The sequence below is a fragment of the Podarcis cretensis genome (genome assembly GCF_951804945.1).
Source record: "Podarcis cretensis genome assembly, chromosome: 12".
NCBI lineage: Eukaryota > Metazoa > Chordata > Lepidosauria > Squamata > Lacertidae > Podarcis > Podarcis cretensis.
The window spans coordinates 8,578,292-8,594,501 of NC_137181.1; the positions used below are offsets into that span (position 1 = coordinate 8,578,292).

Here is a 16,210-nt window from a genome sequence, read left to right on the forward strand (position 1 = left end):
CTGGCAAGCAGACTAAAGGTTAAGGGGATTTAGATGATGCACACCAGGCCTTAGGGGAAAGAGCGCTATCCCTTGTGCTCCCGACTAATTGCAACAAACGGCAGCTGCCACAGGTTCTGAATCACTCCGTGGCATTTGCGGGCAACAGGAAGAGCTTGTTAGCATTCTGTATTTCCAGTTACTCAGACCCCACCCTCCTCACACACACCCTTCCCAGAGGACTTGGCCTAATTGACTCATAATGCACACAATCCACGGGTCTAGCCTCTAGACCACAGATGCTTTCATTTCCCTTCATCTCTGGCCTGCACAGACTGACCGAGATGTTCCTTTGCACCTGCTTCAGTGATATTACATAATATCACACCTGCAAGGCAATATGCTTTGGTGCCAGTATTAGGTTTGGGGAGGTTCACAGGCAAGATTTGACTGCATAAGCTTCTTGCTGCCGCTGCTGCCTGCTCTCTTCGAATTGTAGGATAGTAAAGCTGGAAAGGTGCGCTGGGCTCGGGGGCAACCCTTGAAACGCGGTCCAGGACCGGTCCAGAATATGGAGTCAGTCCAACAGGGCCAAGGCAGGATCATAGCTGTCAACTTACAGATTTGAAAATAAGGGATCAGCAGCCAAAATAAGGGATTTTAGTCAACCAGCAGCCAAACAAAGCCTCAAGCGGTGGTTCCCACAGCACAACAATCCGGCAAAGGGGATGCAGCAAGGAAAACCGCCGTCACCTCTGGGAAGCGCTGAGCAAAGGCGAGTCCCCAGGCAAGGCGGTCGATTTGATCAGCACAAAGCAGGCAAGCTCCACCCCCCCCAGTCGTTCTTAGACTCCTTATTGGGTGAGCAATGCAGCCGAGCAAAACAGTTGTAGCCTCCCTCCTCCCTGGCCAGCAGGGAGGGAGGGAGAGGAGCTGCTTCCTTTGAAACCCCGGAAATTTAAGGGACAGCAGTGGGACACTGTGCTGGGATAAGGGACTTTCCCACCAAATAAGGGACAGTTGACAGCTATGGGCAGGATATGAGGCAGGAAACCAGGCAAGGACAGGTACAGGATCTCAGGCAGGATCTAGCAAACAGCAATGTTGCTCCTGCAACCTGGGGAGGGGTCTGACAAACTTTTATCTTTGTTGGGGTAACGGCCGGTCCTGATCCCCCGGTGACTCACCTCCCTGTTTCGCCCGAAGGCGAACACTCCTCCTGCGAGTACTCAGGTCTCTCCTTCTCTCAGACCTTAGTCTCTGCAGCTCGGGAGACGTTGGTGGGTTACTAGACCCAGGGGCTGCCTCAGCCTCCCCTGACCCAACCGGTAGTGGAGCAGCTGTAAGTGATGGCCCAGCTGAAGGCAATGAGGTCATCCCCACATCTGGAGCCAGGGCAGGCTCAGGCCCCTGACTCGGCCCAGCTGGTGCTTGTTGCAGGGGAACCTGTGCAGACTGGGACTCTTCAGGATCAGGCCCCAGACTTGGTTCAGATGATGCCTGAGGCAAAGGATCCGATACAGACTGAGACTCCTCTGGTTCCGAGTCCGAGCCCAAGTCCCAGGCCATCACAAAGGGACTCTGAGGGCCATCTAGTCCAACCACCCTGCAAAGCAGGGATCTTGCTGGCTCCCGCTTGAGCCCAGCCTGGGCCGCTGCCCCAAAGGGCAAGGAATAGATGCTGAGAAACATCTGAGGTTGCTCCATTAGAGTGAACTGGGCATTGCCCCACCAGCCTCAATCCGCCCTCTGCCAGCCCATTCCTGCCTCCCCACCTTCTAGCTTATAAAACTATTCTAGGGGTGGCACTGCCTGTTCATTACCTCCTCCTTAGGCTCAGGGTTGCTGCCACTGACTGGCTGGATACAGAGGTGGGGTGGGAGGCATGAGCGGGGAACCCATGGGAATCTCCTGGGGAAGGAGGCTATGAGCCCGGGGATTGGTGGTGGGACAACAGGAGTGGTTAGTGGAAGAAGACTGGGAGGAGCAGGAGGTGTCAAAGACTGAAGACTGTCTCACAAGAGTGGTGCATGCTTTAGTTATCTCCCGCTTGGACTACTGCAATGCGCTCTACGTGGGGCTACCTTTGAAGGTGACCCGGAAACTACAACTAATCCAGAATGCGGCAGCTAGACTGGGAGTGGCCACCAAGACCATATAACACCGGTCCTGAAAGACATACATTGGCTCCCAGTATGTTTCCGAGCACAATTCAAAGTGTTGGTGCTGACCTTTAAAGCCCTAAACGGCCCTGGCCCTGTATACCTGAAGGAGCATCTTCACCCCCATCGTTCTGCCCGGACACTAAGGTCCAGCTCTGTGGGCCTTCTGGCGGTTCCCTCCCTGTGAGAAGTGAGGTTACAGGGAACCAGGCAGAGGGCCTTTTTGGTAGTGGCGCCCGCCCTGTTGAACGCCCTCCCATCAGATGTTAAGGAAATAAACAACATTCTGACTTTTAGAAGACATCTGAAGACAGCCCTGTTTAGGGAAATTGTTAATGTTTGATGTTTTATCGTGTTGTTAATATTCCGTTGGGAGCTGCCCAGAGTGGCTGGGGAAACCCAGCCAGATGGGTGGGGTATAAATAAATGGTGGTGGTGATGAAACAACAGGGTTTGGTGAGCAGGAAGAGGCTGTGGCAGAGAGCAGTCCAGAACCAGAGGCAGAAGCAAAGGCTGGTGAGGAAAAGGGCCAAGAGGCAGAGTGGAGGCAGGCTGCTGAAGAAGCCAGGGGGGTCTTTCCCTCCTGCTGTGACCAGCTCCCCTCTCCCTGGTCTCACAGAACATGGAGAGAAATGAAGATGGTGGAGCAAAGAGAGACTAGATGAAGGAGCCTTAGGCTGCTGGAGAAGGAACTGGGGAAAGAGCCTTAGCAGTGGGAAGTTGGGGACCTTCAGTCCTCACAACTGCCCCATTGGGACAAAACCTACTGGGTTGCTGTGATCACTAGGCCTGTTTTCATTTCTTTGAACAAAGAGTTGACTTCACTTTTATTGCCAACCTACTCCTGACTCTGGCTGCTGACATTTGCCCTTGTGGGACACTGCAGGGAGGAGGAGGAGGAACAATGCTAGAAGGAGTTGCCTGCTGTTGGCTCACGTCTCAGAATGGTTCGGTGAATCCTAAAAGGGATTCTTTCTGGGATGCGTATCATTCTTCAAAGGAAATGAGACTTACTCAAGAACAGCAAGGCAATCTGAAAAGGCAAATGAAGAAGAAATCCGGAGGTCAGGAGACCATTAGTTGAGCGAGGTCAGGCTGACAAAACGCTGAAGAGCTCGGGTTATCAAATCACAGGATTTGGGGTTGGCATTACTTTTCATACATCAGCAAAGGATGATTATTCAGGATAATGGCTTTGCTTACTAAGAAAGCGTCTCCTGCTAAGAGAGCAATTAGGAAATGGCCCGTGGTCTTGTAACTGATTCATAACAGCAATTTTAAAAGCACAGATAGTCAGCTGTAAAGCATCGCCCCCACCCCCAACTCCAAAACCTGAATGGAAGACATTCTGGACCAAGTTGTCAAAGAACAAAATAGCATTGAATAGTGTGGTGGTGGCTGGGGAAACCCAGCCAGATGGGCAGGGTATAAATAATGAATTATTATTGTTACTAAATTGCTGGTATCTGGCCTAAAGCATTAGTTAGCTCTTTGAATCTCAATTTATTTATTTATTTATTTGCTTTACTCATCTTAGAAGCCCCTAATTTAACAAATTCTCTAAGCAACTCTCAGGAAATTACAATCATTAACCGGCAAGCAAGAGGTAAAGATGTGCTATCAAAATACAATTAAAAATCCATTTAAAAAAAATTGAGCAGAACATTGAAAGCAAAAGTACCGAGCAGGGTGATGGGAAAATAAATCAAGAAAATAGATAGAGCTAATATGGTGGCATGAAAATATATATTGCCCCTCTTGGGTGCTACCCTTCGGAAGCATCAAGGCTGCTCTACATTGTTGTGAACTATTAATAGTGTGGCTCTAGAACCAGCCTGTAAAGGATTGGACCTCTCTGAATCCTGGCTCTTGTTGCCTCTGATAGGAGGAAAAGAAGGCTCTTGTGGCTCTCCTTGCCTTCCTTAGACTTCCTTAGAGAGCCAGTGTGGTGTAGTGGTTAAGAGCGGTGGACTCGTAATCTGGTGAACCGGGTTCGCTTCCCCGCTCCTCCACCTGCAGCTGCTGGGTGACCTTGGGCTAGTCACACTTCCCTGAAGTCTCTCAGCCTCACTCACCTCACAGAGTGTTTGTTGTGGGGGAGGAAGGGAAAGGAGAATGTTAGCCGCTTTGAGACTCCTTCGGGTAGTGATAAAGGGGGATATCAATTCCCAACTCTTCTCCTTCTCCTTCTCCTTCTCCTTCTCCTTCTCCTTCTCCTTCTCCTCCTTCTTCTCCACGAACGCCTCCTTTGGCTGATTTCAGAGGCTGATTTGCCTCTTTCTGATATTCCGACGTTAATGAAATCTCAGCATTTTGACTCTAAAATGTATTTAAGTCAGAACACATAAACTGAGCTCACTTCGGTGTCTGGTTTCAGGAACTGTAACACTACCGATTCTGCATAAACAAAAAGCAACCTGCATAAACAAAAAGTAAAATTTGCCTGCCGGGTCAGGCCAAAGTCCAGCACCCTGTTCTCACTGGGGCCAACCAAATGCCTGTGGAAAACCGGCAAACAGGACCCAGGCACAAGACTAACTCTCCCCTCCTGTGGTTTTCAGAAACGGGCATTCAAAAGCAGCACAACCTCTAGCCATGCAGGCAGAGCATAGCCGTCGAAGTTGCTGGCCATCATTGGCTCCATATTGGACCACCGGTCCATCTCTCTCAGGACTGCTTGCATGCCAACAGAGGTGGCATCTCTGTGGGGTTTGAGGCCAGTTTGAGATGCCAGGGAGTGGACCTGGGACCTTCTGCATGCAAAGCAGCTGCTCTCTCTCATTCAGCTACAAACCATCAAAAAAAGAGGAGGCACAAGCATATCAGTGTCATGGTGCAAAGTGTTGGGAAGTTGCCAGGGAGACGGGGGCATTTGGCAGGCCCCCAGCTGGCTCCAGCCACCGGCCGGCAGCCAGGCGAACACCAGTTCCCGGTACAGCACCAATCAGAGACACGAGCCTCAGATGCGTTTAGAAGCTTTGCACGCTCTTATCTTCTTCTTTTTTTAATATAATTTTTATTAGTTTTTTTTAACATATCATATTCAACAGTAATTAAACATACTTTTACATCTTATTCAAATTTTTGACTTCCACCAGTCCTGTCTGAAAATTTTCCAATCTAATCTCTCAGTATGCATTTGTTATCTTCCCTATTACATTTCAAACTCATAACCAATATATCTATCCTTTTCTACTTTGTAAGAACTTTGCATATTTCTCCTTACAAAACTTCTTGTAGTCCTACTAGCATAATTTGTTGATTACAGGGGCACACTCTTATCTTCTTCTTTTTTAAATATTTTTATTAAGTTTTGCATAACTATATTTCACAGACATACAACAGACAAAAGTAAATGAAATAAACATAAAAAGAAAAGAAAAAAAGAAAAGAAAAAGAACATAAAATACGTACAACATAAACAACACAACTTTAACAACACAACAATAATTTTACAACTTAAACAACACAACATTAATTTTACAACAACATTGATCTTATCAGCAGAGTGAATAAATCCTCACAACGGAAATGGCAGACAGAGACATGTGTAAGCATTATTTACAGCATTTATTCAGCATAGTTCAGGAACAGAGGAAAAAGCATGTCTGCTTCCCTTCATCTCCAGCAAAACAGCAATAAAGGAAAAGCAATATACAAACGGAAGTTCCCAGCAGACTTGTGCTGGAAGTAAACAGGCATGTGACACACAAATCATGCCTGTTCCTTTTAAGGTGGAACGGAAATATATCCTAACACAAAGTTAGGGTATAGGGAGGGGGCAGTGGAAAATGTCCTCTGCCTCCCCCACCTCCCCAATCCCCGGCGTGGTGGCGGCAATCAAGCGGGAAAACGTGCTGGCGGACATGCTCTCTGTGTCGTGGCACCCGAGAAGGCAGCCGGGGAAGGCTGTGTGCTGCCTTTCACCAGGAAGCAGGAGGAGGACAACGACTGGGAGCACGGCTGTCCTTAGCAGATGCAGAGGCCTGGGAGGGAAGCTGCACAAAGCTGACTTCCTAAGCCTCTGCAGGGATCGCTCTCTCCTGCAGAGCATTGGGAAGGAAGCTGCATGCCCACCAGCCATATAGTTGGCGGGGCGCAGCTGGCAGGCGTACAGGGAAAGTGGAGGCTGCCAGCAAAGCCACACAGCTCCCCCACTCACTAGGGCACCCCTGAGAGGCTGATGCCCTGGCGCAATGAACCTGTGATGGCCTGGGATTCGGACCCGGATGCTGAACCTGAGGGACCCCAGCCTGCACAGGAGTCCCCGCCTCCAGAACCAGCTGAGCCGGGGCTGGGGCCTGAGCCTGAAGGGTCCTCACCTGTGCTGGATCCTCAGGTGCAGGCACCAGCTGAGTCTGCTCTGGCTCCTGAGATGATGGAGGACCCATTGCCTGCAGGTGCTCCACTCTCAGCCCCGTCAGAGGAAGCTGAGGTTGCCTCTGGGTCTGGTAACCCTCCAGCCTCTCCTGAGCTGCAGAGGCTCAGGGCAGAGAGGCGGAGGGAACTAAGTTCCCGCAGGAGGAGTGCTAGCCTCCAGGCCAGGATAGGCGAGTCACCAGAGGATCGGGGCTGCCCTATGCCTCGGGGCAGATAAAAGCTGGCCAGCCCCAGTCCCAAGTTGCGGGAGCAACATTGTTGGTTGCTAGTTCCTGCCTGAACCCTGTCCTGCTTTCCTGCCTGAGCTCCTGACTTGCCCTGGCTCACTGCTTGCATGCCTGTTCCTGACTTCACCCGACTCCCTGCCCTGCACCCAGCTTCAGCTACTACAGACTGCCTCCACGTTGCACCTTTGACCACGGACTGGACTTGGACCTCGCCTCTCGGGTAACCCACAGGACCAGCACAGAACCACTAACACCAATGGGAATGATGGCTCTGGTAAGACACATGCCAGAGAACAGAAGGATCAAGAGAGTGGCAAATTTCCCTTTCCCCTTGCTCTCCACTCCATTTCCAAGAGCATTTCAATCTCTCAATTATGGTGAATCAGCAAAGAGACCTTGCTGTAATGAAGAGGGGAATCCTGCATTTTATTCCCCTCCGAGGACCGAAAGGATTTCATTATTGCTCCGGCCTCATTTTCCTCACCTCAGCAAGGGAAGTTCTCCTCCTCCAGCAAAACCTGCCGAGTTACCGCCATTGTTGATTTGCATCATTCTTCCTTCCCCCACCTCCCCAACCAATGCACCTGGAACATTTTTGTCTGCAGTAGGATTTGGAATGACTCGTGCACGCACATGAAACCTCCTCGTGTGTTGCAAGAGGGGACCATTTTTGATAACTAGAAAATAAGCTCTTGCTGGAACGTTGTCCTGATTTTTTTATAGCTCAGCTGCTCGATGCTTCCCCATTGTGATAATAATAATAATAATAATAATAATAATAATGCTGCACCAGGCAGTACTCGCCCCTCAACCATGCAACACACAGGTCTCCTAGGGAGAAGCAGCAGTCGGTGTCGTATCCCCTACATCCGAGCCCCAAGGTTGCCCTGAGGACTTAGATGAATACCAAGCCACCCCACTCAGGGCTAGGAGCCCTCAGCACCCACTTTTATATTGAGGATGGAGGACGTGGTTCTTCCATCACCCTTAGACTCTGAGGGTGACTCCCCTGTTCCACCAACATGTAATCTGATTCCACTATGAGTCCTTTAAGGATTGCAGGGAGATTGGTAGAACACGAGACTCTTAATCTCAAGGTCAGGGGTTAGAGCTCCACATTGGGCAGATGATTCCTGCATCACAGGGGGTTGGACTAGATGACCCTCATGGTCCCTTCAAACTCTATGATTCTATGTCCTGGAAGAGAGGCACCGGGAGGAGCTGGATTGGTAGGCCTTGTAGTCTTCTCCTTCTTCTTAAGCCTTCAAATTATTCTGGTCCTTTGCTGAAACAACGTCCACCACAGCTCAGCATGCAGGATCCACTGGGAGCTGACCAGGGTCCTGAATTGGTCTGGCTGTACTAGATTGAAACAGGTTCTGGTAATTACTTCCACCTGCGAGTCCCAGCAAAACAAATAGTTCTCGGCTTAAGTAGAACGAGGCATCCCCGAGGCATACAGCAATGGTACTCTGCCATAAATACGATCAGTTTGGAGCTGTCATTTCCATTTATCAGTTCCTGCCTTTGAGGCAAACCTTCTGAAGAGGAACTTTCAGATCGTAAAGATCACTATACTCAGCCAAATCTGTTATTCCAAACGTCTCTCATATCTCTACTGGGTGTCATCTCACAAAAGGCTTTGGGGAGAAAGGGCCTGGGGGGCGCTTGGCTCTCATGTCCCAGTTCAAGGGGACATACCTTCAAAAGCAGTGCCTTGCGGGAGCAGACCAAGGTCCGTCTGGCCTGCCCACCTGGTCAAGCCTTCTGCATCCAGACTGATGCCTGTTGAGAGTTCACAAGCAGGGTACAAATGCCATCCTTTGTTGTTCATCCCTCCTATCTGCGGTCTTGCTGTTTCTGATGTTCAGGGTGTGAGTGTCGTTCCTTTTGGAGTCCGCATGCCACCATCCAGATATGGGGGGGGGGGATGACCTAGAGGTGTGTGGATGTGTGTTCAACCCCTCAGAACCCAGCTCATTAGTGACTGAGCATGCTCAATGGGTGCAGAATCCTGATTAACAGTGTAAAGGTGGTTCTTCCCACCATTCATGACCACTTCACAACAGTAAGTTGAGCTCAGATCCCCGACCTACTGAAATTCTAAAGCAGGCATAGGCAAACTCTGACCCTCCAGATGTTTGGGACTACAATTCCCATCACCCATTACCACTGGTCCTGTTAGCTAGGGATGATGGGAATTGTAGTCCGAAACATCTGGAGGGCTGGAGTTTGCCTATGCCTGTTCTAAAGGCATTCTAAAGGCATTTCTTCCCCACAGGGGAAGAAAATTCGGCAGAAAGTGGAAGACAGATTTCAGCACAGTGCTATTGTTGCAGACACAGATCTGAAAGCAAGTCGCAGAACTGCGGAGTCACTGATTCTTACAGCTAGGAGAAATTCTCAGTAGAGTCACCAGGGCTAAATAAAATTACTTTGGGGAGTTGACAGTCGTCAGCTTGGATTTCAGATAACCATTTCTCTGCCTCCTCCCCAAACTGCCTCTTCAACGGCCTTTGCAGCTTAAGATTGGAATGAGCGTGCCTTCATTCCACCTGAACATATTGCTCCTTTATTGGAACTCATCTCAGACAGGTAGAAAAGAGGGAGACTCCAGCAATGGCTCTCCAGGAAGAAGGCCAATTTAATTTTCACTCCCTTTATTGTATCACAACTTGCAAGAGGAGAAGCTCTTCCTGCACCACAGAAAACACATCAATCATTTCATTGCGCCTCGTACGTGTTTATCGGCACTGATCTTGTTTCCTCTCCCCCCGCCCCATTTTTCTTGCAGATAAATTTTGTTTTCCTGTTTAACATAGTTAGGATTCTAATGACAAAGTTGAGAGCGTCGACGACTTCAGAAACAATACAGTACAGGTAAGCTGAGTGCTGCGCTGCTGAAAAACCACCTTTCCCCTTATATCCCCAACCAATCACTGGTCCCAGGATCAACTCCCAGCAATCTCCAGGGGGCGCTGGGAGAGAACTGAAGAACGTCTGCCAGCCATAATTCACATCCATCAAACCTCCTTTGGGGAAGGTTCTCAGGCAGGGTGGAAGGAGAAAGAACTTGCCCATGTGAAGACCACCTGGTGGAAACCCTTACACATATGGTTCTTAATTGTAAACTATATGCTGATCTCCGCCAGCAATTTCTAGATCAACTCTGTATCCCCAAATGGAAACCAGAGTCGGAGGTCATACATTTTCTATTACTGGCAAATGATCAGGAGTTCAACCAAGTTAATGGCTAAATAACTCCATTTGGTTTTTTGTCGTCGAAATACACTGCAGACGTCTGATCTCCCTGGAGACCAAGAGATGTGGTGATAGACTGCTCTGCCTCCTTTCTTTTTGCAAATGTTTTGTGCCACTGGGGAAGTGGTAATTCTGTATTGATTTGTTTTGGATGTTTGTAAAGGTAAAGGTAAAGGGACCCCTGATCATTAGGTCAAGTCGTGGCCGACTCTGGGGTTGCGGCGCTCATCTCGCTTTATTGGCCGAGGGAGCCGGCGTACAGCTTCCGGGTCATGTGGCTGGCTTGTCTAAGCCGCTTCTGGTGAACCAGAGGAGAGCACGGAAACGCCATTTACCTTCCCGCCAGAGTGGTACCTATTTATCTACTTGCACTTTGAAGTGCTTTTGAACTGCAACGGGAGCTCACCCCGACACGGGGATTCGAACCGCCGACCTTCTGATCGGCAAGTCCTAGGCTCTGTGGTTTAACCCACAGTGCCACCCACGTCCCTTGGATGTTTGTAGGTGATTCCAATAAAAGGTTTGAAAAGAAATTGTAGACATGTCAGAACTAGATGGACCAATGGTCTGACTTGATATAAGGCAGTTTGATGTAAGGTGGTTCCCATGTTTTCTGCAGGAGACTGCCTCATAGAATAATAGAATTGCAGAATTGTGGGATTGTAGAGTTGGAAGGGACCCTGAGGGTCATCTAGCCCAGCCCCCTCAAATGCAAGAAGCTCAACTAAAGCATCTATGACCGATGGCCACCCAACCTCTGCTTAAAAAGCTCCAAGGAAGGAGACCCACAGCCTCCCAAGGGAGTCTGTTCCACTGTTACCGTCAGAAAGTTCTTCCTGATATTTAGCCAGAACCTCCTTTCTTGTAACTGGAAGCCATTGGTTTGAGTCCTACCCTCCAGAGCAGGAGAAAACAAGCCATTTATTTACTTTACAAATGTATAGACGGCTTTACAACCCAAGTCTGTCTATACAGGATTAAATAAAAAATAAATAAGATTGTGACTAACATATTTCTTACACGTAAGTGAAGCCACGCCGCTGGGTTGTGTTCTGAAATCTGAGAGAAGCCAGTTGGAAATCCCACGAGCCTCTGAAATCCTGTGGCCTTTCATCCCCCGCGCACCTTAGAAATTGCCAGTCAGTCTGGCAAACTCAAAGCTCATTTGCTTAAACATGTCATTTCAACACTCCTTCACCTTAATCACTATGAAGTCAATCGGGTGCTGAGGTTTCATTTCACTGCAAAAGACACCAGTTATTATAAAGAAAATTCAATAGAGAGTTGTGATTGGAATCAGGCTGAAGAACATCACTGCCAATTGCTACCTCTTCATTTAACATTACCTTCCTTTAATTATAGACGGTTTGTGTGTCATAGAGTGGCTCAGGTTAAGAATATTTCGTAATAGCAAAATGTGCATTTGCTTGTGGGGGGACAAGGGATCATCCAGCTGTTCTTGGACTCTGAACCTCCACTAAAGGTCAAGGGGTATAGGGACCCCTGACCATTAGGTCCAATCGTGGCCGACTCTGGGGTTGCAGCGCTCATCTCGTTTTCGTGGCCGAGGGAGCCGGCGTACAGCTTCCGGGTCATGTGACCAGCATGACTAAGCCGCTTCTGTCAAACCAGAGCAGCGCACGGAAATGCTGTTTACCTTCCCGCCGGAGCGGTACCTATTTATCTACTTGCACTTTGACGTGCTTTCGAACTGCTAGGTTGGCAGGAGCAGGGACCGAGCAACGGGAGCTCAACCCGTCATGGGGATTCGAACTGCTGACCTTCTGATCAGCAAGTCCTAGGCTCTGTGGTTTAACCCACAGCGCCACCCGCACCCCTTCAACCTCCATTAGCCCCAGCCATAATCATCAATGGTCATGGATGATTTGAGTTGTAGTCTTTTGGAAGACCACAGGCTGCCCCTCCTTGCTACATGCGATCAGGTGACTGTCAGTCTCATTCTATCTCATATTTTATATTTAGTTCTGCTGACTTTCCCTCTCTATGCAAGAAAAACCCTGGCTTTAAGACCCATTTCGCTCACTCTCACATTGAAAGCTAAATTGCCCTCTCTCCCCCTGTTCAGCTCCGCCTTCCTTTGAGTTTTAGAATCAAATTTATTGGCAATTAAGCTAAATGTTCCAAAAGCTGACTTGCTAGATCCCAGCTAATGCTTTGCAAAGCAGCGCTTCTGCAAGCAAATTAAAATAAGCTGATCTGCTCTTTACAAGTCCTCTATTCTCCCACCTCCCCCCCCTTTTTTTTTTGCAAAGTTAAGATAAACTTTGCTGAACCTGAACTGCTGGAGAGTTCCACTCAAGGTTGTGTTAGCAAACTAAGCAAGCGATACCTAGCTCTGTAGACCCAGCTGTAGAAATCTGGGATATAGCAACATGAAGCATCCTAGAGTCAAATTATGGGGAACAGAGGAGACACATGGCACACCTCTCCTAGGGCTGTAACATTTCAGAAAGCAGGGGTTGCCTGTTTGAGGTTAAGAACTCCTTGCAAATAGAAAACTAGGGTTTAGAGGAAAGCCTGGCTTGCAACCTCCTAATATTTCACAGGGAAAGAGTTGGTAGGGTATTTCAGCTTATGATTTGCACCACCCATGTTCTGAAATGGTACAGTCCCAGGAGCCCCCCACCCCACCCCCACCCCGAATTATACCACTACATTGTGAAATGTATAGATCAGCTCTTTGGGAGTTTGATTTTAGCATATGTGTAACCGAGGCAATGGGACGCGGGTGGTGCTGTGGGTTAAACCACAGAGCCTAAGACTTGCCGATCAGAAGGTCAGCGGTTCGAATCCCCGCGACGGGATGAGCTCTCGTTGCTCGGTCCCTGCTCCTGCCAATCTAGCAGTTCGAAAGCATGTCAAAGTGCAAGTAGATAAATAGGTACCACTCTGGCGGGAAGGTAAACGGTGTTTCCGTGCTCTCCTCTGGTTCTCGTACGCTGCTCTGGTTCGCCAGAAGCAGCTCAGTCATGCTGGCCACATGACCCGGAAGCTGTACGCCGGCTCCCTCGGCCGATAAAGCGAGATGAGCGCCGCAATCCAAGAGTCGGCCACAACTGGACCTAGTGGTCAGGGGTCCCTTTACCTTTACCTTTTAACCGAGGCAAATGAATTAGGACCTTGCAGTGGAATGCCCTGTTTCCCAAGTGCAAACAGGGCCTTTTCAGTGGTAGCACCTGAACTGCAGACCTGTGCTTTCAGAGTGGTATGCCTGGCACCACTGAGTCTCCTTTTTTTAGCACTAGCAGAGACCTAAAAAAAATAAATTACCCAGACCTTTAAATCTATTATTTTCCATTTATTCTTTGGACAGAGTTAGGGATGGGGGGGAGGGATTCAATTCAGTTCACATTTAGAGGTAAACCTACCTAATTTGCACTCCATGAAAAAATATGTGAACCAAAACACAGCCGCTGTTCAAAATTCACCCTTCTCTGAATTTTTCAGTGTAGTTCTTCGGCCAAGTATTGTGTATAAAAATGCATATAGCAAAAATGTGTATATTAGGCAAAATTCCATACAAATATGTGTTTATTGGGATAAATCAGAACTAAAACTCTGGTTAGTTTTCCCGGTTACTTTCTTATAATTCGCAAACTGATGTGGAAATGTGGGGAAATAGTTTTAAGATTGGAAAAATGGGAACCAGACAGACACTGAAATTGTCCGACTCATCTATTCCTGGCTGTGTCAGTATTGACTTGGGCAAGATCAGAGTCAACATTGTTGGGTTCATAGGCTTCAACTCCCTGGCTTCACCCCTAAACTCCCAGCCACACTGAACAGGAAGCGATAAAGGAGGCTGAACGTTTGGCTATAACGTTGTGCGGATTCTCTGTAAAAAGTGAGTGAACAAATGATGGCACAAGCTATTTGGGAATCTCCTGAGCCTCGTTGTCTGAAATTCTGCAATTTTGGTGGCCTTTCATCCCACACATAGCTTAGAAACTACCACAGGTCAGGCAAATCCAGTCTCATTCACTGAACATGCGATTTCAGCATTTCACTGGTGAGATGTTGTCTTCCATCAATGTTCTCATTTCCTGCCGTTTTTGTGAACTTTCCCCCTTTGATCTCCCCTTAACAGGAAGGCTGTCAAAGCAACATTAGTTCTTCTGCCTCTTCTGGGTATTACCTACATGCTTTTCTTTGTCAACCCTGGGGAAGATGATATCTCCCAGATATTTTTCATCTACTTCAACTCTTTCTTGCAGTCTTTTCAGGTAAGGGATGTTAAAAGAAAAATGGAAAATGGGCATTTAAATGCCTAAATGCCTAAACTGGCTCAGCTTTGACAAGTGTGTTACTCTGTCGGCCGCTAGAGCTCGCAATCAGGGTGACTGACAAGGAATGATAGCCAAGAGAAATACCTCACAGACTGTGGATGGGTTATAATGTATGGGGTCCTTGCCATGGGATCGCATTCATCCAGTGCTTTACCAGCTGCACTGGCTCCCGGTGGAGTACAGGGTCAGGTTTAAGGTGCTGGTTTTGACATTTGAAGCCCTATGTGGCCTAGGACCCTCGTATCTACGGGACCGCCTCTCCTGGTGTGCCCCACGGAGGACCTTAAGGTCCACAAATAACAACACTTTGGAGGTCCCAAGCCACAAGGTGGTTAGATTGGTCTTAGCTAGGGCCAGGGCCTTTTCAGTACTGGCCCCAACTTGGTGGAACGCTCTGGAGAATGCTTTGGAGAACATTCACTCAATAATAATAATAATAATAATAATAATAATAATAGGAAGAAGAAGAAGAAGAAGAAGAAGAAGAAGAAGAAGAAGAAGAAGAAGTAGTTTTATTTATACCCCACCCTCCCCGGCCAGAGCCAGGCTCAGGGAGGCTTACACCAATAAAATTACAATAAAACATAATGGGGGGGCCAAACAAACAAACAAGACAGCCAGTTTATTAAAATACGAGTTAAAATACAATTTAAAATGCAGCCTCATTTTAATAGTAGCCCATAAATCAAAACCATAAGGGGAGGAAACATAAGAGTCAGACTGAGTCCAGCCCCAAGGCCTGGTGGAACAGCTCTGTCTTGCAGGCCCTGCAGAAAGATGTCAAGTCCCGCAGGGCCCTAGTCTCTTGTGACAGAGCGTTCCACCAGATCAGGGCCACGGCCGAAAAAGCCCTGGTTGAGGCCAGCCTAACCTCCCTGTGGCCCGGTACCTCCAAGATCTTTTTGTTTGAAGACTTTAAGGTCCTCCGTGGGACATGCCAGGAGAGGCGGTCCCATAGGTACGAGGGTCCTAGGCCGTATAGGGCTTTAAAGGTTAAAACCAGTACCTTAAACCTGATCCTGTACTCCACCGGGAGCCAGTGCAGCTGGTATAGCACCGGGTGAATGTGATCTCGCAGCGAAGACCCCGTAAGGAGTCTCGCTGCAGCATTCTGCACCTGCTGGAGTTTCTGGGTCAGTCTCAAGGGCAGCCCCACATATCACTTATAGAAGTGGAGTCGGGCTTTATGTAGTAACCATCTGTGATATATACATGATTTCCAAGATGTAATGTCCGGTTAAAGAGATTTGTCCCCCAAACCAATTTATGAACAGCCAGCCATAGATCTAGACCAGGCAGGGCTGATCTGTGACCCTCAAGGCAACAGGGCCCGTGTTCAAAAGTGTTTGTTTTATTCTGTTTTACTCTGTTTTTATTGCTCTCTCATAGCCACCTGGAGACTAGCTGGAGATGGGATACTATTTTTTTTTAATTGAACAAACGAATGGAATTCTAGTCCAACAGCATCTGGGGGTTTCCAGGTTAGGCACCCCTAATCTAGACAATATTAAGGATCGCTCTGGTGAGATAATGCAGCCTTACTTTGAGATGTATCTCAATAAAGCGACTGTTCAGGAATCAACTTGTTGGCAGAGGAATATTGGCTGAGGGACATCAGAAGTAAAAAAGGGAGGGCTTTGTGATATTCACCCCCAAAACATTCCAGCCCTTTTGAATGCATCTTCCTATTCTCTTTTGCAACGGGAGGAAAATAACCTCATACCGATGTCTTTCTGTTTCTTCTAGGGCTTTTTTGTGTCTGTGTTTTACTGCTTCTTAAATGGAGAGGTAAGTTTCATTATTCTCTGTCTGCACCGTCCCTTAATAAAAAGTTGGTGGGTTGTTGTTTTTTTTAGCAAAATGGCTTCCTAATAGAAAAAGGACCATCCAGTCT

The 16,210-nt window shown here is 48.1% G+C and overlaps 1 protein-coding gene across 6 annotated transcripts in view; it reads left to right on the forward strand.

Moving 5' to 3' along the window:
- The window catches only part of CRHR2 (corticotropin releasing hormone receptor 2), a 204,642-nt gene that overhangs the window by 173,758 nt on the left and 14,674 nt on the right, over positions 1-16,210 (forward strand). For all 6 annotated transcript variants that reach the window (XM_079946965.1, XM_079946967.1, XM_079946966.1 and 3 more), the window contains 3 exons: positions 9,543-9,628; positions 14,118-14,253; positions 16,063-16,104. In XM_079946965.1, coding sequence (XP_079803091.1) covers positions 9,543-9,628; positions 14,118-14,253; positions 16,063-16,104 — 264 coding nt within the window. The remainder of the gene's footprint in view (positions 1-9,542; positions 9,629-14,117; positions 14,254-16,062; positions 16,105-16,210) is intronic.